Source organism: Salvelinus fontinalis, unplaced genomic scaffold (assembly GCF_029448725.1).
Source record: "Salvelinus fontinalis isolate EN_2023a unplaced genomic scaffold, ASM2944872v1 scaffold_0381, whole genome shotgun sequence".
NCBI classification, from domain to species: domain Eukaryota; kingdom Metazoa; phylum Chordata; class Actinopteri; order Salmoniformes; family Salmonidae; genus Salvelinus; species Salvelinus fontinalis.
Genome location: NW_026600590.1, coordinates 160,001 through 186,622, shown reverse-complemented (window position 1 = coordinate 186,622; position 26,622 = coordinate 160,001). Strand labels below are relative to the sequence as shown.

At 50.8% G+C, this 26,622-nt stretch overlaps 1 protein-coding gene across 1 annotated transcript in view; it reads left to right on the top strand.

Annotated features, from left to right (window-relative positions):
• The first annotated feature begins 663 nt into the window (after positions 1–663).
• Positions 664–26,622, top strand: part of LOC129845846 (dynein axonemal heavy chain 6-like) — an 86,927-nt gene continuing 60,968 nt past the window's right edge. The window contains exons 1-8 of the mRNA XM_055913770.1: positions 664–863; positions 1,583–1,656; positions 4,415–4,569; positions 5,369–5,600; positions 6,050–6,202; positions 10,363–10,503; positions 25,687–25,929; positions 26,376–26,543. Coding sequence (XP_055769745.1) covers positions 719–863; positions 1,583–1,656; positions 4,415–4,569; positions 5,369–5,600; positions 6,050–6,202; positions 10,363–10,503; positions 25,687–25,929; positions 26,376–26,543 — 1,311 coding nt within the window. The 5' untranslated portion in view covers positions 664–718. The remainder of the gene's footprint in view (positions 864–1,582; positions 1,657–4,414; positions 4,570–5,368; positions 5,601–6,049; positions 6,203–10,362; positions 10,504–25,686; positions 25,930–26,375; positions 26,544–26,622) is intronic.

Below are 26,622 nucleotides of genomic sequence, written 5' to 3'. Positions count from 1 at the left end.
TTCCCTCCCCCGCTCCCTCTTCCCTCTCCTCCCTGCCTCCCACTCCCTCTCATCTCTATTCCCTCCCCCGCTCCCTCTTCCCTCCCTCCCTTCATCTTCTTCCCTCCCCCGCTCCCTCTTCCCTCCCTCCCTTCATCTTCCTCCCTCCCCCGCTCCCTCTCCCCTCTCCTCCCTGCCTCCCACTCCCTCTCATCTCTATTCCCTCCCCCGCTCCCTCTTCCCTCCCTCCCTTCATCTTCTTCCCTCCCCCGCTCCCTCTTCCCTCCCTCCCTTCATCTTCCTCCCTCCCCCGCTCCCTCTCCCCTCTCCTCCCTGCCTCCCACTCCCTCTCATCTCTATTCCCTCCACCTCTCTCCCTCCCTTCACCTCCCTCTCATTCCCTCTCCCTCCCTGCCTCTTTACCTTTCTCTTCCCTTCACCTTCCCCCCTCCCCCACTCCCTCTCCATCCTCCTCCCTCCCTCCACCTCTCTCTCCCTCCACCTCCCTCTCTCATTCTCTCTCTCCCTCCATGCCTCTTTACTTTTCTCCCTCCCCCGCTCCCTCTCTTCCCCCTCCTCTCTCCCTCTCTTCCCCCTCCTCTCTCCCTCCTCCTCTCTCCCTCCCTTCACCTTTCTCTCTCTCTCTTTCTCTCACTCTCTCACATTCTCTCTCTCTCTCTCTCTCTCTCACATTCTCTCTCTCTCTCCCTCCCTCCCTCTGTCTGTCTGTCCTCCAGGTATGTTGCAGTGTGAGCCAGGCACGGTGAGAGATCAGACTGGGATATTCCGTCTCTTCTGTCACGAGTGTCAGAGAGTTTTCCACGACCGCCTCATCAACAACGAAGACAAAACCTACTTCAACACCATCGTCTCTGAGATGGCCAGTAAGAACATAACACAGAGTGTAATAGAACCTAGACAGTTAGTAAGAACATAACACAGAGTTTAATAGAACCTAGAGCTAGACGGCCAGTAGGAACATAACACAGAGTTTAATAGAACCTATAGCTAGACGGTCAGTAGGAACATAACATAGAGTTTAATAGAACCTAGACGGTCAGTAGGAACATAACACAGAGTTTAATAGAACCTAGACGGCCAGTAAGAACATAACACAGAGTTTAATAGAACCTATAGCTAGACGGTCAGTAGGAACATAACATAGAGTTTAATAGAACCTAGACGGCCAGTAAGAACATAACACAGAGTTTAATAGAACCTATAGCTAGACGGTCAGTAGGAACATAACACAGAGTTTAATAGAACCTAGACAGCCAGTAAGAACATAACACAGAGTTTAATAGAACCTAGAGCTAGATGGTCAGTAGGAACATAACACAGAGTTTAATAGAACCTATAGCTAGACGGTCAGTAAGAACATAACACAGAGTTTAATATAACCTAGACGGCCAGTAAGAACATAACACAGAGTTCAATAGAACCTAGACGGCTAGTTTGAACTTTCAGAGTTTTGCCTCTCACTAAGCAGTGTTTTGACATATTAAGTTTGAAAGCCATTTCAATGTTCTTATCTAAAATGTCCCACAATTGTTGAGCTATGAATAGCAACTCTTTAAATATATTTCCGTTCTTCCTCTTTCAGGCAAATATTTTGGCTTCAATTTAGAACCCAATTACTTTGTGACCAAACCCATCATATTTGGAGATTTCATCAAGGTAAAATGCGCTATAAGCCTATAAATCCAATCAATTTCCCAGGTGCTCAAAGGGCTTAACATTTACGGCATCCATCTATCTATCTCGCAATCCTTCCTGTCCCCCCTCCCTCTCCCTCTCTCCCTCCTCCTGTCCCCCCCTCTCCCCCTCTCCCTCCTCCTGTCCCCCCTCCCTCTCCCTCTCTCCCTCCTCCTGTCCCCCCCTCTCCCTCTCTCCCTCCTCCTGTCCCCCCCTCTCCCTCTCTCCCTCCTCCTGTCCCCCCCTCTCCCTCTCTCCCTCCTCCTGTCCCCCCCTCTCCCTCTCTCCCTCCTCCTGTCCCCCCCTCTCCCTCTCTCCCTCCTCCTTTCCCTCCCTCTCCCTCTCTCCCTCCTCCTGTCCCCCCCTCTCCCTCTCTCCCTCCTCCTGTCCCCCCCTCTCCCTCTCTCCCTCCTCCTGTCCCCCCCTCTCCCTCTCTCCCTCCTCCTGTCCCCCCCTCTCTCCCTCTCTCCCTCCTCCTGTCCCCCCCTCTCTCCCTCTCTCCCTCCTCCTGTCCCCCCCCTCTCCCTCTCTCCCTCCTCCTGTCCCCCCCTCTCCCTCTCTCCCTCCTCCTTTCCCTCCCTCTCCCTCTCTCCCTCCTCCTGTCCCCCCCTCTCCCTCTCTCCCTCCTCCTTTCCCTCCCTCTCCCTCTCTCCCTCCTCCTGTCCCCCCCCTCTCCCTCTCTCCCTCCTCCTGTCCCCCCCTCTCCCTCTCTCCCTCCTCCTGTCCCCCCCTCTCCCTCTCTCCCTCCTCCTGTCCCCCCCCTCTCCCTCTCTCCCTCCTCCTGTCCCCCCCTCTCCCTCTCTCCCTCCTCCTGTCCCCCCCTCTCCCTCTCTCCCTCCTCCTGTCCCCCCCCTCTCCCTCTCTCCCTCCTCCTGTCCCCCCCCTCTCCCTCTCTCCCTCCTCCTTTCCCTCCCTCTCCCTCTCTCCCTCCTCCTGTCCCCCCCCTCTCCCTCTCTCCCTCCTCCTGTCCCCCCCTCTCCCTCTCTCCCTCCTCCTGTCCCCCCCCTCTCCCTCTCTCCCTCCTCCTGTCCCCCCCTCTCCCTCTCTCCCTCCTCCTGTCCCCCCCTCTCCCTCTCTCCCTCCTCCTGTCCCCCCCTCTCCCTCTCTCCCTCCTCCTGTCCCCCCCCTCTCCCTCTCTCCCTCCTCCTGTCCCCCCCTCTCCCTCTCTCCCTCCTCCTGTCCCCCCCTCTCTCCCTCTCTCCCTCCTCCTGTCCCCCCCTCTCTCCCTCTCTCCCTCCTCCTGTCCCCCCCTCTCCCTCTCTCCCTCCTCCTGTCCCCCCCTCTCCCTCTCTCCCTCCTCCTGTCCCCCCCTCTCCCTCTCTCCCTCCTCCTGTCCCCCCCCTCTCCCTCTCTCCCTCCTCCTGTCCCCCCCCTCTCCCTCTCTCCCTCCTCCTGTCCCCCCCTCTCCCTCTCTCCCTCCTCCTGTCCCCCCCTCTCCCTCTCTCCCTCCTCCTCTCCCCCCCTCTCCCTCTCTCCCTCCTCCTGTCCCCCCCTCTCCCTCTCTCCCTCCTCCTGTCCCCCCCTCTCTCCCTCTCTCCCTCCTCCTGTCCCCCCCTCTCTCCCCCTCTCCCTCTCTCCCTCCTCCTGTCCCCCCCTCTCCCTCTCTCCCTCCTCCTGTCCCCCCCTCTCCCTCTCTCCCTCCTCCTGTCCCCCCCTCTCCCTCTCTCCCTCCTCCTGTCCCCCCCTCTCCCTCTCTCCCTCCTCCTGTCCCCCCCTCTCCCTCTCTCCCTCCTCCTGTCCCCCCCTCTCCCTCTCTCCCTCCTCCTGTCCCCCCCTCTCTCCCTCTCTCCCTCCTCCTGTCCCCCCCTCTCTCCCCCTCTCCCTCTCTCCCTCCTCCTGTCCCCCCCTCTCCCTCTCTCCCTCCTCCTGTCCCCCCCCTCTCCCTCTCTCCCTCCTCCTGTCCCCCCCTCTCCCTCTCTCCCTCCTCCTGTCCCCCCCCTCTCCCTCTCTCCCTCCTCCTGTCCCCCCCCTCTCCCTCTCTCCCTCCTCCTGTCCCCCCCCTCTCCCTCTCTCCCTCCTCCTGTCCCCCCCTCTCCCTCTCTCCCTCCTCCTGTCCCCCCCTCTCCCTCTCTCCCTCCTCCTGTCCCCCCCCTCTCCCTCTCTCCCTCCTCCTGTCCCCCCCTCTCCCTCTCTCCCTCCTCCTGTCCCCCCCTCTCCCTCTCTCCCTCCTCCTGTCCCCCCCTCTCCCTCTCTCCCTCCTCCTGTCCCCCCCTCTCCCTCTCTCCCTCCTCCTGTCCCCCCCCCTCCCTCTCTCCCTCCTCCTGTCCCCCCCTCTCCCTCTCTCCCTCCTCCTGTCCCCCCCTCTCCCTCTCTCCCTCCTCCTGTCCCCCCCTCTCCCTCTCTCCCTCCTCCTGTCCCCCCCTCTCCCTCTCTCCCTCCTCCTGTCCCCCCCCTCTCCCTCTCTCCCTCCTCCTGTCCCCCCCCTCTCCCTCTCTCCCTCCTCCTGTCCCCCCCTCTCCCTCTCTCCCTCCTCCTGTCCCCCCCCTCTCCCTCTCTCCCTCCTCCTGTCCCCCCCTCTCCCTCTCTCCCTCCTCCTGTCCCCCCCTCTCCCTCTCTCCCTCCTCCTGTCCCCCCCTCTCCCTCTCTCCCTCCTCCTGTCCCCCCCTCTCCCTCTCTCCCTCCTCCTGTCCCCCCCTCTCCCTCTCTCCCTCCTCCTGTCCCCCCCTCTCCCTCTCTCCCTCCTCCTGTCCCCCCCTCTCCCTCTCTCCCTCCTCCTTTCCCTCCCTCTCCTCTCCTCTAGGTGGGTGCAGAGAAGGCAGATCGTCTGTACGAGGACCTAACAGAGCCAGATAAGATCAGGGCTGTGCTCCAGGACTACCTGGATGACTACAACATGACCTTCTCCAAGGAGACCAAGCTAGTGTTCTTCCAGGACGCTGTAGAACACGTCTCCAGGTGATTTTACGCTCGGAAACGGAGCCCTATCCCCTAATTAGTGCAGTGAATGCATTCGAAATCGCACCCTATTTCCTATATAGTGTACAGACGTTTTGGCCTAAATCACACCCTATTCCCTATTTAGTGAACTGATTAGCATCCTTAATGACACCCTATTCCCTATTTAGTGGACTGATGAGCATCTTTAATGACACCCTATTCCCTATTTAGTGAACTGATTAGCATCCTTAATGACACCCTATTCCCTATTTAGTGAACTGATTAGCATCTTTAATGACACCCTATTCCATATTTAGTGAACTGATTAGCATCTTTAATGACACCCTATTCCCTATTTAGTGGACTGATTAGTATCCTTAATGACACCCTATTCCCTATTTAGTGAACTGATTAGGATCCTTAATGACACCCTATTCCCTATTTAGTGAACTGATTAGCATCCTTAATGACACCCTATTCCCTATTTAGTGAACTGATTAGCATCTTTAATGACACCCTATTCCCTATTTAGTGGACTGATTAGCATCTTTAATGACACCCTATTCCCTATTTAGTGAACTGATTAGCATCCTTAATGACACCCTATTCCCTATTTAGTGGACTGACTAGCATCTTTAATGACACCCTATTCCCTATTTAGTGAACTGATTAGCATCCTTAATGACACCCTATTCCCTATTTAGTGAACTTATTTTGTCCAGAACCCCATAAAGAGTTAGTTTTTGTTTTTGTGTTTTTGTAATGCTTCAATTTGTTAAATTGCTTACTTCCTAACCCAGTCCTTCTGTTCCTATAGGATAGCGCGTATGATCCGCCAGGAGCGTGGTAACGCCCTATTGGTGGGTGTGGGGGGCACGGGGAAACAGTCACTGACGCGGCTGGCGGCCCACATGTGCGGCATGCGCTGCTTCCAGATAGAACTGAGCCGAGGATACAACTACGACAGCTTCCATGAAGACCTGAGACGACTGTTCAAGATGGCTGGGGTGGAGGGCAAGGACATGGTGTTCCTCTTCACTGACACCCAGGTAGGGGGGGAGGGGGGAGAGGAGGGGGGAGAGGAGGGGAGAGTTTGCAAGTACAGGTGTGTGTGCATGGAGACTATGTGATGGGTAGATAGCAGGTTCCTCCATAAAGACTGTACCAGACAGTACTATTTATGGAGACTATGTGATGGGTAGATAGCAGGGTCCTCTATAAAGACTGTACCAGACAGTACTATTTATGGAGACTATGTGATGGGTAGATAGCAGGGTCCTCCATAAAGACTGTACCAGACAGCTAATGAAGTAGCTATGGCCAGTGTTTATCTGTGACCATGTGCTTGCCAAACCATGCCACCTCTGTGACTCATCACCTCATTACCCCCCTGAGCAGAAGCCGAGGCATTAGCCCTGGAAGCTATAGCTTCAGTCTTCAGTTCTCAGGCACGTTTCCATCACCCCCTCCATTACATGTGTGTATTATTGTTCTTCAGATCGTGGTGGAGGAGTTCCTAGAGGACATTAACAACATGTTGAACAGTGGAGAGGTGCCCAACCTGTTTGAGAAGGATGATCTAGAGCAGGTCCTGGCTGCCACACGGCCCAGAGCCAAGGAGGCCGGCATCAACGAGGGAAACCGAGACGAGGTACAGTAGAGTACACACACACTCACTCATATAACACTCAATATATCATTGTAATTACAGGGCTCCTCTGTAAAAGAGACCTTTACTCCCTGTCAAAATAAAGATTAAATATAATAAGTACATGTGTAATATTTATGTATGTACTGTCGTGTTTTTACTATGGATTAAATGATATGACATGTTATGTTATAAAATCAATTCTCTGTAATTAATATTACCTGATTAAACTAATCATGTAAATGTATTGACGAGGATGTCTGGGCACCACGGAAGAATGTTTATAGAGCTGTTGTCTTCCGAATAAACTCTTAAAGACCTGGTAATCTTTTATATCAACAGCAGTCAATTATTAATCGTCACCTTATTCAGTCTCATCTGAACGCCATAAAATGATTGGTTATCTTCACGAACCCTGGTTAACAAGTTGAATCAGCAATACAAAATTTGGTTTAATTATTTATTTACTAAATACCTAAATAATCACACAGAATTACATACACACAGGCTGGATCATACATTGATTACTAATTATGTCATACAAGAAAACGTCCCTAGCGGACGGAACCGATATGACGGCTGGTTACACAAAGGAAGGGGGTTGGGTTTGAATGAAAGCGCGGGGAGACTGAGGAACAAAATAATTGGGTCTCTATCGGACCTTATGAAGCTATGCTATCGTAAATACCGAATCTTATGCAAACCTCCCCCAACAGGGCAACGTCATGACAGTACCATTTATTCATATTTGTACATGTATTTATACATACATCCAGCTAGCTATTCATTCAAAACATGATGTATGTATTGATGTATGTGTTCATATTCAGCTATTCATCCCAGTAGGATTCAGTCTAGTGTCTAGTGTCTTGTTAAGGTCCTATATGAAGTGTTGAAGCAGCAGCTTTGTCCCAGCAGTAGTCTGTCAACAAGGCAGAGCAGCAGACTCTGACCTCCTCCAGAACTCTGACCCCTTCACTTTCATTACACTGACTGTGGCCTCAGTCTAAACAACACTCTATTGATTTCCTCTCATGTGTTAGACGGTTTGAATTTGGCACCTGACTATACAGTGAGTCTGTTGTATGAGTTCATTTGTATGTGTTTACTTGAATGTATTTCTATAGATACTATGTGTGTGTCTCCCTGTGTGTGTCTCCCTGTATGTGTCTCCCTGTGTGTCTTCCTGTGTGCGTCTCCCTGTGTGTGTGTCCCTGTGTGTGTCTCCCTGTGTGTCTCCCTGTGTGTCTCCCTGTGTGTCTCCCTGTGTGTGTCTCCCTGTGTGTGTCTCCCTGTGTGTGTCTCCCTGTGTGTGTCTCCCTGTGTGTGTGTCCCTGTGTGTCTACCTGTTTGTCTACCTGTGTGTCTCCCTGTGTGTGTCACCCTGTGTGTGTCCCTGTGTGTGTAACCTGTGTGTCTACCTGTGTGTCTACCTGTGTGTCTCCCTGTGTGTCTACCTGTGTGTCTCCCTGTGTGTCTACCTGTGTGTCTACCTGTGTGTCTCCCTGTGTGTCTCCCTGTGTGTCTCCCTGTGTGTCTACCTGTGTGTCTACCTGTGTGTCTACCTGTGTGTCTCCCTGTGTGTGTAACCTGTGTGTGTCTCCCTGTGTGTGTAACCTTTGTGTGTAACCTGTGTGTGTCTCCCTGTGTGTCTCCCTGTGTCTCCCTGCGTGTGTCTCCCTGCGTGTGTCTACCTGCGTGTGTCTACCTGTGTGTCTACCTGTGTGTCTACCTGTGTGTCTACCTGTGTGTCTCCCTGTGTGTGTCTCCCTGTGTGTGTCTCCCTGTGTGTGTCTCCCTGTGTGTGTCTACCTGTGTGTCTACCTGTGTGTCTCCCTGTGTGTGTCTCCCTGTGTGTCTCCCTGTGTGTCTCCCTGTGTGTGTCTCCCTGTGTGTGTCTCCCTGTGTGTGTCTCCCTGTGTGTGTCTCCCTGTGTGTGTCTCCCTGTGTGTGTCTACCTGTGTGTCTCCCTGTGTGTGTCTCCCTGTGTGTGTCTCCCTGTGTGTCTCCCTGTGTGTGTCTCCCTGTGTGTGTCTCCCTGTGTGTGTCTCCCTGTGTGTCTCCCTGTGTGTCTTCCTGTGTGTGTAACCTTTGTGTGTAACCTGTGTGTCTCCCTGTGTGTGTCTCCCTGTGTGTGTCCCTGTGTGTGTCTCCATGTGTATGTCCCTGTGTGTGTCTCACTGTGTGTGTCCCTGTGTGTGTCCCCGTGTGTGTCCCCGTGTGTGTCCTTGTGTGTATCTCACTGTGTGTGTCTCCCTGTGTGTGTCTCCCTGTGTGTGTCTCATTGTATGTGTCCCTGTGTGTGTCTCACTGTGTGTGTAACCTGTGTGTGTCTCCCTGTGTGTGTCTCCCTGTGTGTGTCTACCTGTGTGTCTACCTGTATGTCTACCTGTGTGTCTCCCTGTGTGTCTCCCTGTGTGTCTACCTGTGTGTGTAACCTTTGTTTCTACCTGTGTGTGTCCCTGTGTGTGTAACCTGTGTGTCTACCTGTGTGTGTCCCTGTGTGTGTAACCTGTGTGTCTCCCTGTGTGTGTCTACCTGTGTGTGTCTACCTGTGTGTGTCCCTGTGTGTGTAACCTGTGTGTCTACCTGTGTGTCTCCCTGTGTGTGTCTCCCTGTGTGTGTCTACCTGTGTGTGTCCCTGTGTGTGTAACCTGTGTGTCTACCTGTGTGTGTAACCTGTGTGTGTAACCTGTGTGTGTCCCTGTGTGTGTCTCCCTGTGTGTGTCTCCCTGTGTGTGTCTACCTGTGTGTCTCCCTGTGTGTGTAACCTGTGTGTCTCCCTGTGTGTGTCTACCTGTGTGTCTCCCTGTGTGTGTAACCTGTGTGTCTACCTGTGTGTCTCCCTGTGTGTCGACCTGTGTGTCGACCTGTGTGTCTACCTGTGTGTCTACCTGTGTGTCTCCCTGTGTGTCTACCTGTGTGTCTCCCTGTGTGTCTACCTGTGTGTCTACCTGTGTGTCTACCTGTGTGTCTCCCTGTGTGTGTAACCTGTGTGTGTCTCCCTGTGTGTGTAACCTGTGTGTGTAACCTGTGTGTGTCTCCCTGCGTGTCTCCCTGCGTGTGTCTACCTGCGTGTGTCTACCTGCGTGTGTCTACCTGCGTGTCTACCTGTGTGTCTACCTGTGTGTCTACCTGTGTGTCTCCCTGTGTGTGTCTCCCTGTGTGTGTCTCCCTGTGTGTGTCTACCTGTGTGTCTACCTGTGTGTCTCCCTGTGTGTGTCTCCCTGTGTGTGTCTTCCTGTGTGTGTCTCCCTGTGTGTGTCTACCTGTGTGTCTCCCTGTGTGTGTCTCCCTGTGTGTGTCTCCCTGTGTGTCTACCTGTGTGTCTCCCTGTGTGTGTCTACCTGTGTGTGTCTCCCTGTGTGTGTCTCCCTGTGTGTGTCTCCCTGTGTGTGTCTCCCTGTGTGTGTCTCCCTGTGTGTGTCTCCCTGTGTGTGTCTACCTGTGTGTCTCCCTGTGTGTCTACCTGTGTGTCTCCCTGTGTGTGTCTCCCTGTGTGTCTACCTGTGTGTCTCCCTGTGTGTGTCTACCTGTGTGTGTCTCCCTGTGTGTGTCTACCTGTGTGTCTCCCTGTGTGTGTCTCCCTGTGTGTGTCTCCCTGTGTGTGTCTCCCTGTGTGTGTCTCCCTGTGTGTGTCTACCTGTGTGTCTCCCTGTGTGTGTCTCCCTGTGTGTCTCCCTGTGTGTGTCTCCCTGTGTGTCTCCCTGTGTGTCTCCCTGTGTGTCTCCCTGTGTGTCTCCCTGTGTGTGCAACCTGTGTGTGTCTCCCTGTGTGTGTAACCTTTGTGTGTAACCTGTGTGTGTCTCCCTGTGTGTATCTCCCTGTGTGTATCTCCCTGTGTGTGTCTCCCTGTGTGTGTCTCCCTGTGTGTGTCTCCATGTGTATGTCCCTGTGTGTGTCTCACTGTGTGTGTCCCTGTGTGTGTCCCCGTGTGTGTCCTTGTGTGTATCTCACTGTGTGTGTCTCCCTGTGTGTGTCTCCCTGTGTGTGTCTCATTGTATGTGTCCCTGTGTGTGTCTCACTGTGTGTGTCTCACTGTGTGTGTCTCCCGTGTGTGTGTCTCCCTGTGTGTGTCTGTAACCTGTATGTGTCTCCCTGTGTGTGTATGTAACCTGTGTGTGTAACCTGTGTGTCTCCCTGTGTGTGTGTGTGTGTGTTAGGTGTTCCAGTTCTTCATCTCTCGGGTCAGAGAGAAGCTGCACATTGTGTTGTGTATGAGTCCTGTAGGAGATGCCTTCAGGTCCCGCTGTCGTATGTTCCCCTCTCTGGTCAACTGCTGCACCATCGACTGGTTTGTACAGGTCAGGACACTACGCTCTCTGTGGGTGTGGGATTTACTCTTTCTCTATCTCAATTCAATTCAATTCAATTCAAGGGGCTTTATTGGCATGGGAAACGTGTTAACATTGCCAAAGCAAATGAGGTAGACAATACACAAAAGTGAAACAAACAAAACGAATTAACAGTAAACATTACACATACAGAAGTTTCAAAACAATAAAGACATTACGAGTGTCATATTAAATATATACAGTGTTGTAACAATGTACAAATGGTTAAAGCACACAAGTTAAAATAAGTAAGCATAAATATGGGTTGTATTTACAATGGTGTTTGTTTTTCACTGGTTGCCCTTTTCTTGTGGCAACAGGTCACAAATCTTGCTGCTGTGATGCACACTGTGGAATTTCACCCAGTAGATATGGGAGTTTATCAAAATTGGATTTGTTTTCGAATTCTTTGTGGATCTGTGTGATCTGAGGGAAATATGTGTCTCTAATATGGTCATACATTGGGCAGGAGGTTAGGAAGTGCAGCTCGGTTTCCACCTCATTTTGTGGGCAGTGTGCACATAGCCTGTCTTCTCTTGAGAGCCATGTCTGCCTACGGCGGCCTTTCTCAATAGCAAGGCTATGCTCACTGAGTCTGTACATAGTCAAAGCTTTCCTTAAGTTTGGGTCAGTCACAGTGGTCAGGTATTCTGCCACTGTGTACTCTCTGTTTAGGGCCAAATAGCATTCTAGTTTGCTCTGTTTTTTTGTTAATTCTTTCCAATGTGTCAAGTAATTATCTTTTTGTTTTCTCATGATTTGGTTGGGTCTAATTGTGCTGTTGTCCTGGGGCTTTATGGGGTGTGTTTGTGTTTGTGAACAGAGCCCTAGGACCAGCTTGCTTAGGGGACTCTTCTCCAGGTTCATCTCTCTGTAGGTGATGGCTTTGTTATGGAAGGTTTGGGAATCGCTTCCTTTTAGGTGGTTGTAGAATTTAACGTCTCTTTTCTGGATTTTGATAATTAGTGGGTATCGGCCTAGTTCTGCTCTGCATGCATTATTTGGTGTTCTGCGTTGTACACGGAGGATATTTTTGCAGAATTCTGCATGCAGAGTCTCAATTTGGTGTTTGCCCCATTTTGTGAAATCTTGGTTGGTGAGCGGACCCCAGACCTCACAACCATAAAGGGCAATGGGCTCTATAACTGATTCAAGTATTTTTAGCCAGATCCTAATTGGTATGTTGAAATTTATGTTCCTTTTGATGGCATAGAATGCCCTTCTTGCCTTGTCTCTCAGATCGTTCACAGCTTTGTGGAAGTTACCTGTGGTGCTGATGTTTAGGCCGAGGTATGTATAGTTTTTTGTGTGCTCTAGGGCAACGGTGTCTAGATGGAATATGTGGTCCTGGCGACTGGACCTTTTTTGGAACACCATTATTTTGGTCTTACTGAGATTTACTGTCAGGGCCCAGGTCTGACAGAATCTGTGCAGAAGATCTAGGTGCTGCTGTAGTCACTCCTTGGTTGGTGACAGAAGTACCAGATCATCAGCAAACAGTAGACATTTGACTTCGGATTCTAGTAGGGTGAGACCGGGTGCTGCAGACTGTTCTAGTGCCCGCGCCAATTCGTTGATATATATGTTGAAGAGGGTGGGGCTTAAGCTGCATCCCTGTCTCACCCCACGACCCTGTGTGAAGAAATGTGTGTGTTTTTTGCCAATTTTAACCGCACACTTATTGTTTGTGTACATGGATTTTATAATGTCGTATGTTTTACCCCCAACACCCCCAATATCTCTCTCTCTGTCTCTGTCTGTGTGTGTATTTCTGTCTAATTAGTGGATTGTGAAACACACACACACTCATTTACTTTCTGTAATGAGGAGTATGCTGTCACTGTGTGCTCAGGGTGAAACGCTCCTCCATTCATCTCCATCAGGAATGTGTGTCAGGCGCCCCGGTGTGTGTGTGTCAGGCTCTGTGGGTGTGTGTAATGTCTGTGTGTGTGTGATGGATCACAGGGCGTGGGCTCGCCCCAGGTGTTCATTGGCGAAGTGCGCCCCCCTCTTCTCTCGTTCCACCTCCTTTAATCTGCCTGTTTATTTCCATCATCCCTCCCTCTCTCCTCCACTCCCATCCCTCCATCAAGGTGACCCCCACTGAGAAGGAGCACTCAGGTGCAGTCAGGCGTTTATTTAGTGAAGACTTTATTCTGCTTGTTTAAAAGGAGTCTCTGACCCTGTCTCTCTCTCTCTCTCTCTCTCTCTCTCTCTCTCTCTCTCTCTCTCTCTCCCTCTCTCTCTCTCCCTCTCTCTCTCTCTCTCTCTCTCTCTCTCTCTCTCTCTCTCTCTCTCTCTCTCTCTATCTGTCTCTCTCTCTGACCCTGTCTTTCTCTCTCTCTCTCTCTCTCTCTCTCTCTCTCTCTCTCTCTCTCTCTCTCTCTCTCTCTCTCTCTCTCTCTCTCTCTCTCTCTCTCTCTCTCTCTCTCTCTCTCTCTCTCTCTCTCTATCTGTCTCTCTCTCTGACCCTGTCTTTCTCTCTCTCTCTCTCTCTCTCTCTCTCTCTCTCTCTCTCTCTCTCTCTGACCCTCTCTCTCTGACCCTCTCTCTCTCTCTCTGTCTCTCTCTCTCTCTCTGTCTCTCTCTCTCTCTCTCTCTCTCTCTCTGTCTCTCTCTCTCTCTCTCTGTCTCTCTCTCTCTCTCTCTCTCTCTCTCTCTCTCTCTCTCTCTCTCTCTGTCTCTCTCTCTCTATCTCTCTCTCTCTCTGTCTCTCTCTCTCTTCTCTCTCTCTCTGTCTCTCTCTCTCTCTCTCTCTCTCTTCTCTCTCTCTCTCTCTCTCTATCTGTCTCTGTCTCTGTCTCTGTCTCTCTCTCTCTCTCTCTCTCTCTCTCTCTCTCTCTCTCTCTCTCTCTCTCTCTCTCTCTCTCTCTCTCTCTATCATTTCAAATGTCATATGTCTATATACAGTGTTGTAACAATGTACAAATAGTTAAAGGGAAAATAAATATAAATATGGGTTGTATTTACAGTGGTGTTTGTTCTTCACTGGTTGCCCTTTTCTTGTTGCAACAGGTCACAAACGATGCTACTGTGATGGCCCACTGGTATTTCACCCAGTAGATATGGGAGTTTATTCTTTGTGGGTCTGTGTAAGTGTGAGCAGAGCATGTTGAGCATCTGATACATACCTCTTAAGTCACAGGATGGGGCTTGGGGGGGGGGGGGGGGGGGTCGCATTAGTGGAGGTTGGGCCTGTTGTTCTGCTCACGGCCTGGGCGTATGACCTGCTGTCATGTTGAGCATGGGGGGTGTGGCTGTTGATGCTCTGTTCTGGGTGTAGGTCCTCTTGGTGTGGGTTCTCTCTGTGCAAGTCCTTCAGGAGGGGGTCTTGCAGGTCTGGGGTGGGTGTCTGCTGCTCTGTTGCTCATGTGTGAGGGGCTGCGGTTGAGGGTGACGTCCTTCAGGGTCCTGGCAAAAGTTGGGATTGCTGCCTTGTTGAGGTGGACCTGGTCGTAAAGGCTGTTCAAGTCCAGGGTGGAGTGGTGGCCCAGGTAGACATTAGTCCAGGGTGGAGTGGTGGGCCAGGTAGACATTAGTCCAGGGTGGAGTGGTGGTCCAGGTAGACATTAGGTTTGAGGCACAGTCTCACAAAATGCTTGCATTCACCCGCTGTGTGGTGGCAGGGTGGAGATAACCGTTGGGGAAAGTGGAAGAAGTTTTTTCAATCACTCCCTTGAGTGCTGTGGCCACCCTTTCCTGCTGTGGCCACCCTTTCCTGCTGGGGCCACCCTTTCCTGCTGGGGCCCCCTTTCCTGCTGTGGCCACCCTTTCCTGCTGGGGCCCCCTTTCCTGCTGAGGCCACCCTTTCCTGCTGGGGCCCCCTTTCCTGCTGGGGCCCCCTTTCCTGCTGGGGCCACCCTTTCCTGCTGGGCCCACCCTTTCCCGCTGGGGCCACCCTTTCTTGCTGGGGCCCCCCTTTCCTGCTGGGCCTTCAGGTCATTTGTGCCCGTGTGAATTATGATGTGACTGGGGGACCCTAGTCTGTCCTCTGACAACAGCTCCTGGACATGTCTAGTGTTTGTCCTCTGACAACAGCTCCAGGGCATGTCTAGTGTTTGTCCTCTGACAACAGCTCCTGGACATGTCTAGTGTTTGTCCTCTGACAACAGCTCCTGGACATGTCTAGTGTTTGTCCTCTGACAACAGCTCCAGGACATGCCTAGTGTTTGTCCTCTGACAACAGCTCCAGGACATACCTAGTGTTTGTCCTCTAACAACAGCTCCAGGACATGTCTAGTGTTTGTCCTCTGACAACAGCTCCTGGACATGTCTAGTGTTTTTCCTCTGACAACAGCTCCAGGACATGTCTAGTGTTTGTCCTCTGACAACAGCTCCAGGACATGTCTAGTGTTTGTCCTCTGACAACAGCTCCAGGGCATGTCTAGTGTTTGTCCTCTGACAACAGCTCCAGGACATGTCTAGTGTTTGTCCTCTGACAACAGCTCCAGGACATGTCTAGTGTTTGTCCTCTGACAACAGCTCCAGGACATGTCTAGTGTTTGTCCTCTGACAACAGCTCCAGGACATGCCTAGTGTTTGTCCTCTGACAACAGCTCCAGGACATGTCTAGTGTTTGTCCTCTGACAACAGCTCCAGGGCATGTCTAGTGTTTGTCCTCTGACAACAGCTCCAGGGCATGTCTAGTGTTTGTCCTCTGACAACAGCTCCTGGACATGTCTAGTGTTTGTCCTCTGACAACAGCTCCTGGACATGTCTAGTGTTTGTCCTCTAACAACAGCTCCAGGGCATGTCTAGTGTTTGTCCTCTGACAACAGCTCCAGGGCATGTCTAGTGTTTGTCCTCTGACAACAGCTCCAGGACATGTCTAGGACATGTCTAGGCAACACTAGGCATGTCTGACATCCGGTTTGGAGCGAGCGGTCGCATTTGCATTCGCTCTGCAGGTAGTATAACTTTTCATTACATTTCATTATAGTACAACGGTTTAATTTGTCTAACCTTAGCAATTTCTTCTTAGCTAGCTACTTAGCCGTCTGTGTATAAAAGATAATTGCGTAATTATCGTATTTCGTCGCCTATCGTAGTCCACACTGCTATCTGCCCAGCAGCTAGCAAACGTCCACCGTCTACCGAATAGTAGTATAACTTTTCATTACATTTCATTATAGTACAACGGTCTGATTTTCATTTTCATTACAGTACAACGGTTTGATTTGTTTGATCTTAGCTAGCTACATAGCCGTCTTTGCATCAAACATAATTGTGTAGTTATTGAGGTTCGCCAGCCAGCTATTTTCGCCCTAACGTAACGCAACGTAGCCAACACTGCTAGCTAGCCAGCTTGCCACCGAATAGCAGCATTGTAGAAACGAGTGCATTACAACGGAACGACTTGATCAGTGTAGTGTTGGCTGACTACACAGTTGTCTTTGCTATCTTTGATTTGTATTTGTTCGATCTTAGCTAGCTACTTAGCTGGCTACATAGCCGTCTTTGCATCGGTGATAATTGTGTAGTTATCAAGGTTCGCTGAGGTTCGCTAGCCAGGTATTCTCGCCCTAACGTAACGTAACGTAGTCAACCCTGCTAGCTAGCCAGCTAGCCACCGATTAGCAGCACTGTAGAAACGATTACATTACAACGGAACGACTTGACTTGTGTAGTGTTAGCTAGCTACATAGTTTTCTTTGCTATCTTTGTATCTAAGATAATTGTGTAGCTTTGAGTAATTATCGGTTAGCTAGCCAGCTATTTTTCGCCTGCCGCGCTGCCGTCCTCCTACCTAGCCAACACTGCTAGCTAGCCAACTTCTACCGAACAGCAGCACTGTAGAAACTTACATTACAACGGAACGACTTGATTAGCGTAGTGTTAGCTAGTTGTCTTTGCTGTCCTTGTATCCATGATAATTGTGTAGTTTAGAGAAATTTAGTGAAATTGTCGAGGTTACCTAGCCAGCTTCACTTTCAACAACGTAGCCACTGCTAGCCAGGCTACTTCACCAGCCAGCAGTACTATATCATTTTAGTCAATAAGATCTTGTATTTTATTTTTATTTTTTTGCAACGTAAGCTTAACTTTCTGAACATTCGAGACGTGTAGCCCACTTGTCATTCTAATCTCCTTTGCATTAGCGTAGCCTCTTCTGTAGCCTGTCAACTATGTGTCTGTCTATCCCTGTTCTCTCCTCTCTGCACAGACCATACAAACGCTTCACACCGCGTGGCCGCGCCCACCCTAACCTGGTGGTCCCAGCCCGCACGACCCACGTGGAGTTCCAGGTCTCCGGTAGCCTCTGGAACTGCCGATCAGCGGGCAACAAGGCAGAGCTCATCTCAGCCTATGCGTCCCTCCAGTCCCTCGACTTCTTGGCACTGACGGAAACATGGCTCACCACAGATAACACTGCTACTCCTACTGCTCTCTCTTCGTCTGCCCACGTGTTCTCGCACACCCCGAGACCTTCTGGTCAGCGGGGTGGTGGCACCGGGATCCTCATCTCTCCCAAGTGGTCATTCTCTCTTTCTCCCCTTACCCATCTGTCTATCGCCTCCTTTGAATTCCATGCTGTCACAGTTACCAGCCCTTTCAAGCTTAACATCCTTATCATTTATCGCCCTCCAGGTTCCCTTGGAGAGTTCATCAATGAGCTTGATGCCTTGATAAGCTCCTTTCCTGAGGACGGCTCACCTCTCACAGTTCTGGGTGACTTTAACCTCCCCATGTCTACCTTCGACTCATTCCTCTCTGCCTCCTTCTTTCCACTCCTCTCCTCTTTTGACCTCACCCTCTCACCTTCCCCCCCTACTCACAAGGCAGGCAATACGCTTGACCTCATCTTTACTAGATGCTGTTCTTCCACTAACCTCATTGCAACTCCCCTCCAAGTCTCCGACCACTACCTTGTATCCTTTTCCCTCTCGCTCTCATCCAACACTTCCCACACTGCCCCTACTCGGATGGTATCGCGCCGTCCCAACCTCCGCTCTCTCTCCCCCGCTACTCTCTCCTCTTCCATCCTATCATCTCTTCCCTCTGCCCAAACCTTCTCCAACCTATCTCCTGATTCTGCCTCCTCAACCCTCCTCTCCTCCCTTTCTGCATCCTTTGACTCTCTATGTCCCCTATCCTCCAGGCCGGCTCGGTCCTCCCCTCCCGCTCCGTGGCTCGACGACTCATTGCGAGCTCACAGAACAGGGCTCCGGGCAGCCGAGCGGAAATGGAGGAAAACTCGCCTCCCTGCGGACCTGGCATCCTTTCACTCCCTCCTCTCTACATTTTCCTCTTCTGTCTCTGCTGCTAAAGCCACTTTCTACCACTCTAAATTCCAAGCATCTGCCTCTAACCCTAGGAAGCTCTTTGCCACCTTCTCCTCCCTCCTGAATCCTCCTCCCCCTCCCCCCCCTCCTCCCTCTCTGCAGACGACTTCGTCAACCATTTTGAAAAGAAGGTCGACGACATCCGATCCTCGTTTGCTAAGTCAAACGACACCGCTGGTTCTGCTCACACTGCCCAACCCTGTGCTTTGACCTCTTTCTCCCCTCTCTCTCCAGATGAAATCTCGCGTCTTGTGACGGCCGGCCGCCCAACAACCTGCCCGCTTGACCCTATCCCCTCCTCTCTTCTCCAGACCATTTCCGGAGACCTTCTACCTTACCTCACCTCGCTCATCAACTCATCCTTGACCGCTGGCTACGTCCCTTCCGTCTTCAAGAGAGCGAGAGTTGCACCCCTTCTGAAAAAACCTACACTCGATCCCTCCGATGTCAACAACTACAGACCAGTATCCCTTCTTTCTTTTCTCTCCAAAACTCTTGAACGTGCCGTCCTTGGCCAGCTCTCCTGCTATCTCTCTCAGAATGACCTTCTTGATCCAAATCAGTCAGGTTTCAAGACTAGTCACTCAACTGAGACTGCTCTTCTCTGTATCACGGAGGCGCTCCGCACTGCTAAAGCTAACTCTCTCTCCTCTGCTCTCATCCTTCTAGACCTATCGGCTGCCTTCGATACTGTGAACCATCAGATCCTCCTCTCCACCCTCTCCGAGTTGGGCATCTCCGGCGCGGCCCACGCTTGGATTGCGTCCTACCTGACAGGTCGCTCCTACCAGGTGGCGTGGCGAGAATCTGTCTCCTCACCACGCGCTCTCACCACTGGTGTCCCCCAGGGCTCTGTTCTAGGCCCTCTCCTATTCTCGCTATACACCAAGTCACTTGGCTCTGTCATAACCTCACATGGTCTCTCCTATCATTGCTATGCAGACGACACACAATTAATCTTCTCCTTTCCCCCTTCTGATGACCAGGTGGCGAATCGCATCTCTGCATGTCTGGCAGACATATCAGTGTGGATGACGGATCACCACCTCAAGCTGAACCTCGGCAAGACGGAGCTGCTCTTCCTCCCGGGGAAGGACTGTCCGTTCCATGATCTCGCCATCACGGTTGACAACTCCATTGTGTCCTCCTCCCAGAGCGCTAAGAACCTTGGCGTGATCCTGGACAACACCCTGTCGTTCTCCACCAACATCAAGGCGGTGGCCCGTTCCTGTAGGTTCATGCTCTACAACATCCTCAGAGTACGACCCTGCCTCACACAGGAAGCGGCGCAGGTCCTAATCCAGGCACTTGTCATCTCCCGTCTGGATTACTGCAACTCGCTGTTGGCTGGGCTCCCTGCCTGTGCCATTAAACCCCTACAACTCATCCAGAACGCCGCAGCCCGTCTGGTGTTCAACCTTCCCAAGTTCTCTCACGTCACCCCGCTCCTCCGCTCTCTCCACTGGCTTCCAGTTGAAGCTCGCATCCGTTACAAGACCATGGTGCTTGCCTACGGAGCTGTGAGGGGAACGGCACCTCAGTACCTTCAGGCTCTGATCAGGCCCTACACCCAAACAAGGGCACTGCGTTCATCCACCTCTGGCCTGCTCGCCTCCCTACCACTGAGGAAGTACAGTTCCCGCTCAGCCCAGTCAAAACTGTTCGCTGCTCTGGCACCCCAATGGTGGAACAAACTCCCTCACGACGCCAGGACAGCGGAGTCAATCACCACCTTCCGGAGACACCTGAAACCCCACCTCTTCAAGGAATACCTAGGATAGGATAAAGCAATCCTTCTGCCCCCCCCCCCCCCCCCCCTTAAAAGATCTAGATGCACTATTGTAAAGTGGCTGTTCCACTGGATGTCATTAGGTGAATGCACCAATTTGTAAGTCGCTCTGGATAAGAGCGTCTGCTAAATGACTTAAATGTAAATGTAAATGTAATGTCTAGTGTTTGTCCTCTGACAACAGCTCCAGGACATGTCTAGTGTTTGTCCTCTGACAACAGCTCCAGGACATGCCTAGTGTTTGTCCTCTGACAACAGCTCCTGGACATGTCTAGTGTTTGTCCTCTAACAACAGCTCCAGGGCATGCCTAGTGTTTGTCCTCTGACAACAGCTCCAGGGCATGTCTAGTGTTTGTCCTCTGACAACAGCTCCTGGACATGTCTAGTGTTTGTCCTCTGACAACAGCTCCTGGACATGCCTAGTGTTTGTCCTCTGACAACAGCTCCAGGGCATGTCTAGTGTTTGTCCTCTGACAACAGCTCCTGGACATGCCTAGTGTTTGTCCTCTGACAACAGCTCCTGGACATGTCTAGTGTTTGTCCTCTGACAACAGCTCCTGGACATGTCTAGTGTTTGTCCTCTGACAACAGCTCCAGGACATGTCTAGTGTTTGTCCTCTGACAACAGCTCCAGGACATGCCTAGTGTTTGTCCTCTGACAACAGCTCCAGGACATGTCTAGTGTTTGTCCTCTGACAACAGCTCCAGGACATGTCTAGTGTTTGTCCTCTGAAAACAGCTCCAGGACATGTCTAGTGTTTGTCCTCTGACAGCAGCTCCAGGACATGTCTAGTGTTTGTCCTCTGACAACAGCTCCAGGGCATGCCTAGTGTGGTGTTGTGGTGTTGAAGTTGTGGTCCGGGTCTGAGGTAGGCTGTTCTGCTGGCTTTTCTGGGGGAGTGTCCTGCTCGTCGTCACACCTCAGCTTTCTCACCTCCTCGTTCACTGCTGTTAGCTGTGCCATGTGTTCCTCTCTCTTCTCCTTCACTGCTGTTAGCTGTTCCATGTGTTCCTCTCTCCTCCTTCACTGCTGTTAGCTGTACCATGTGTTCTGCTCCTTCCTCCTTCACTGCTGTTAGCTGTTCCATGTGTTCCTCTCTCTTCTCCTTCACTGCTGTTAGCTGTTCCATGTGTTCCTCTCTCTTCTCCTTCACTGCTGTTAGCTGTTCCATGTGTTCCTCTCTCTTCTCCTTCACTGCTGTTAGCTGTTCCATGTGTTCCTCTCTCTTCTCCTTCACTGCTGTTAGCTGTTCCATGTGTTCCTCTCTCTTCTCCTTCACTGCTGTTAGCTGTACCATATGTTCCTCTCCTTCCTCCTTCACTGCTGTTAGCTGTTCCATGTGTTCTTCTCTCTCCTCCTTCACTGCTTTTAGCTGTTCCATGTGTTCCTCTCTCTTCTCCTTCACTACTGTTAGCTGTGCCATGTGTTCCTCTCCCTCCTCCTTCACTGCTGTTAGCTGTACCATGTGTTCTGCTCCTTCCTCCTTCACTGCTGTTAGCTGTACCATGTGTTCCTCTCTCTCCTCCTTCACTGTTGTTAGCTGTGCCATGTGTTCCTCTCTCTCCTCCTTCACTGCTGTTAGCTGTTCCATGTGTTCCTCTCTCTCCTCCTTCACTGCTGTTAGCTGTGCCATGTGTTCCTCTCTCTCCTCCTTCACTGCTGTTAGCTGTTCCATGTGTTCCTCTCTCTCCTCCTTCAATACTGTTAGCTGTACCATGTGTTCCTCTCTCTCCTCCTTCACTGCTGTTAGCTGTACCATGTGTTCCTCTCTCTCCTCCTTCACTGCTGTTAGCTGTTCCATGTGTTCCTCTCTCTCCTCCTTCACTGCTGTTAGCTAACTCATGTGTTCCTCTCTCCTCCTTCACTGCTGTTAGCTGTACCATGTGTTCTGCTCCTTCCTCCTTCACTGCTGTTAGCTGTTCCATGTGTTCCTCTCTCCTCCTTCACTGCTGTTAGCTGTTCCATGTGTTCCTCTCTCTCATCCTTCACTGTTGTTAGCTGTACCATGTGTTCCTCTCTCTCCTCCTTCACTGCTGTTAGCTGTTCCATGTGTGCCTCTCTCTCCTCCTTCACTGCTGTTAGCTGTTCCATGTGTTCCTCTCTCCTCATTCACTGCTGTTAGCTGTTCCATGTGTTCCTCTCTCTCATCCTTCACTGCTGTTAGCTGTACCATGTGTTCCTCTCTCCTCCTTCACTGCTGTTAGCTGTTCTATGTGTTCCTTTCTCTCCTCCTTCACTGCTGTTAGCTGTACCATGTGTTCCTCTCTCTTCCTTCACTGCTGTTAGCTGTACCATGTATTCCTCTCTCCTCCTTCACCGCTGTTAGCTGTACCATTTGTTCCTCTCTCTCCTCCTTCACAGCTGTTAGCTGTTCCATGTGTTCCTCTCTCTCCTCCTTCACTGCTGTTAGCTGTTCCATGTGTTCCTCTCTCTCCTCCTTCACTGCTGTTAGCTGTTCCATGTGTTCCTCTCTCTCCTCCTTCACTGCTGTTAGCCGTACCATGTGTTCCTCTCTCTCATCCTTCACTGCTGTTAGCTGTACCATGTGTTCCTCTCTCTCCTCCTTCACTGCTGTTAGCTGTTCCATGTGTGCCTCTCTCTCCTCCTTCACAGCTGTTAGCTGTTCCATGTGTTCCTCTCTCTCCTCCTTCACTGCTGTTAGCTGTACCATGTGTTCCTCTCTCCTCCTTCACTGCTGTTAGCTGTTCCATGTGTTCCTCTCTCTCCTCCTTCACTGCTATTAGCTGTTCCATGTGTTCCTCTCCCTCCTCCTTCACTGCTGTTAGCTGTACCATGTGTTCCTCTCTCCTCCTTCACTGCTGTTAGCTGTTCCATGTGTTCCTCTCTCTCATCCTTCACTGCTGTTAGCTGTACCATGTGTTCCTCTCTCTCCTCCTTCACTGCTGTTAGCTGTACCATGTGTTCTGCTCCTTCCTCCTTCACTGCTGTTAGCTGTTCCATGTGTTCCTCTCTCTCATCCTTCACTGCTGTTAGCTGTACCATGTGTTCCTCTCTCCTCCTTCACTGCTGTTAGCTGTTCCATGTGTTCCTCTCTCTCCTCCTTCACTGCTGTTAGCTGTTCCATGTGTTTCTCTCCCTCCTCCTTCACTGCTGTTAGCTGTTCCATGTGTTCTGCTCCTTCCTCCCTAAGTTCTCTCATCTCAGTCCGGAGTGCAGCCAGTTCTCTCTGACAGCCGTCCATCTCCACCTTCAGCCCTCTGGGTCTTGTTGGGGGGGTGTTGTTGTGCTGGTCTGTTTTGTGGGTTTGTTCTGTCTTGATTGTGTGGACTAGCTCTCTGAGCTCCACCATGTCTCTCTCCAGCTCTGTGAATTTATCCCTCTCAATGATGGAGGAGCGGTGCAGTTGTGGGACCTGGGTGTTTTCAGTGCCGGGGGGGGTGACTATCCTCGCCTGCAGACAGTTGGAAGAGGTGTGATCAGACTGTCTCAGGATGGGGAGTCGTCTCTTTGGTCCTGTAAAAGTCCTGCTGGAACTGCATGAGGATGCCCTGCACGGTTACTGTCCCAGACTAGTACACGTTGACTGAGGCTGTTTCAATGTCCTCAGTGTCTAGTCTTCTGAGTTTCCACCCTGGACCAATACCCTCTCTCTTGACATAGGGGTAGTGTGCTCTTATAGCACTGTGCCATTCCAGGGGATGGTCTGTGTTAATATAGCACTGTGCCATGCCAGGGGATGGTCTGTGTTAATATAGCACTGTGCCATGCCAGGGGATGGTCTGTGTTAATATAGCACTGGGCCATGCCAGGGGATGGTCTGTGTTAATATAGCACTGTGCCATGCCAGGGGATGGCCTGTGTTAATATAGCACTGTGCCATGCCAGGAGATGGTTTGTGTTAATATGGCACTGTGCCATGCCAGGGGATGGTCTGTGTTAATATAGCACTGTGCCATGCCAGGGGATGGTCTGTGTTAATATAGCACTGTGCCATGCCAGGAGATGTTCTGTGTTAATATAGCACTGTGCCATGCCAGGAGATGGCCTGTGTTAATATAGCACTGTGCCATGCCAGGAGATGGTTTGTGTTAATATGGCACTGTGCCATGCCAGGGGATGGTCTGTGTTAATATAGCACTGTGCCATGCCAGGGGATGGTCTGTGTTAATATAGCACTGTGCCATGCCAGGAGATGTTCTGTGTTAATATAGCACTGTGCCATGCCAGGAGATGGTCTGTGTTAATATAGCACTGTGTCATGCCAGGGGATGGTCTGTGTTAATATAGCACTGTGCCATGCCAGGGGATGGTCTGTGTTAATATAGCACTGTGCCATGCCAGGAGATGGTCTGTGTTAATATAGCACTGTGCCATGCCAGGGGATGGTCTGTGTTAATATAGCACTGTGCCATGCCAGGGGATGGTCTGTGTTAATATAGCACTGTGCCATGCCAGGGGATGGTCTGTGTTAATATAGCACTGTGCCATGCCAAGGGGATGGTCTGTGTTAATATAGCACTGTGTCATGCCAGGGGATGGTCTGTGTTAATATAGCACTGTGCCATGCCAGGGGATGGTCTGTGTTAATATAGCACTGTGCCATGCCAAGGGGATGGTCTGTGTTAATATAGCACTGTGTCATGCCAGGGGATGGTCTGTGTTAATATAGCACTGTGCCATGCCAGGGGATGGTCTGTGTTAATATAGCACTGTGCCATGCCAGGAGATGTTCTGTGTTAATATAGCACTGTGCCATGCCAGGGGATGGTCTGTGTTAATATAGCACTGTGCCATGCCAGGGGATGGTCTGTGTTAATATAGCACTGTGCCATACCAGGGGATGGTCTGGTTAATATAGCACTGTGCCATGCCAGGGGATGGTCTGTGTTAATATAGCATTGTGCCATGCCAGGGGATGGTCTGGTTAATATAGCACTGTGTCATGCCAGGGGATGGTCTGTGTTAATATAGCACTGTGCCATGCCAGGAGATGGTCTGTGTTAATATAGCACTGTGTCATGCCAGGGGATGGTCTGGTTAATATAGCACTGTGCCATGCCAGGAGATGGTCTGTGTTAATATAGCACTGTGTCATGCCAGGGGATGGTCTGGTTAATATAGCACTGTGCCATGCCAGGAGATGGTCTGTGTTAATATAGCACTGTGCCATGCCAGGGGATGGTCTGTGTTAATATAGCACTGTGCCATGCCAGGAGATGGTCTGTGTTAATATAGCACTGTGTCATGCCAGGGGATGGTCTGGTTAATATAGCACTGTGTCATGCCAGGGGAGGGTCTGGTTAATATAGCACTGTGTCATGCCAGGGGATGGTCTGGTTAATATAGCACTGTGCCATGCCAGGAGTGTGTGGAAAATGAAGTTGCTCACATTCCCTTCTTTGTAGCAGTCAGCAAATAGTGTCTCTGGATTGTCCTTGAGAAGCTTATTTTTTTACATATTCCGTGCAGTGTTATTTTTAATATCCAATGGGTACTGTACTGGGATGACATCTGCACAGGGGGCTTCAAAGGCCTCTGCATTTGGGTGGGGCAGGCTGTGATACTCTCCTGCCATTGTTAGGCTCAAGAGTTTTCACACGTCTCATTCCACACGTCAGTAGTAATTGAAGTTGCAGACAGGTCTTGGTAGCTTAGTAGCCTTATTTAAGTAGCCTTATTTAATAAGCTTCATTTAACAAAAATATCTGGAGATGATTGTATTTTACTTTTTGGCGTCAGAAGTAGGTTGAGACTGAACATCACTCAGTGTGAGTGAAGTGTTAGAAGTTTTTTTCTTGATAGTCCTTGGTAGTAAGAATCCATTCAGTTAATTTAGTCCACAATCCAGGTTTTAGGTCTGGAATGTTGAGGTTTTGATGTAGAGGGTAGTATCCTGTATAAGTCCTTGCGAGAAAAACCCCCATCTACATTCATCTAATATTTTTTTTTGCAGAAGAACTCAGGATCCCATGTCTCTCTCTCTTTATGTCTGGAAGTAATGTCTCTCTCTCTCTCTCTTTCTCCCTCTACCACGCTCTCTCTTTGACTTTCTTAATTTCCTCCTTTTTCACCCACTCTCTCCTACAATCTAACCATCCCCTCCTCTTTTCCCCCTGTAGTGGCCCCGTGAGGCCCTCCTCTCCGTGTCCCAGACCTTCTTCCAGAACGTGGAGTTTGGCAGTGAGGAGATGAAGGATCGTTTCAGTGAGATGTGTGTGGAGATCCACGTCAGTGTGACAGACATGGCCGAGAGGTTCTACTCGGAGCTGAGACGACGCTACTACACTACCCCCACCTCTTACCTGGAACTGATTAACCTCTACCTGGCCATGCTGGGAGAGAAGAGACAGCAACTAGTGGCTGTAAGAGATCAGTAATACTACTGATTAATACTGTTTCATAATCAATAACTATTATTAACCTCTACCTGGCCATGTTGGGAGAGAAGAGACAGCAACTAGTGGCTGTAAGAGACAGATCTATAATACTGTTTAGCAATAGTAAACACAGCGGCTGTGAGACATCCATAATATGTATTATTTAACGTTATCAATACTCCAGTTTAGCACACTGTGGTTTCTTTGAAATGTGGCTATTTCTCTGAATGGGCGTCAATTCTATACTCCATTCAATCCAAGAAATGTAATTGCTTCTGTGTGCCTGTGTGTGTTTGTGTCTGTGTGTGTGTGTGTGTGTGTTTGCATGACCGTGTGTGTATCCCTGTGTGTGTGTGTTCCTGTGTGTGCCTGTATGTGTCTGTGTGCCTGTGTGCGTCTGTGTGCGTGTGTGTGTATTCCTGTGTGTGCAGGCTCGTGACAGGGTAAAGAATGGTCTGACTAAGCTGTTGGAGACCAACGTGTTGGTGGATAAGATGAAGATAGACCTGTCAGCTCTGGAGCCTGTCCTCAAACAAAAGTCTATAGACGTCAACGCCCTCATGGGAAAACTAGCTGTGGACCAGGAGAGCGCCGACAAGGTGGGTATAGAGTGGAGCTAGGGAAACTAGTCGTTGACCAGGAGAGCGCCGACAAGGTGGGTATAGAGTAGAGTTTGGG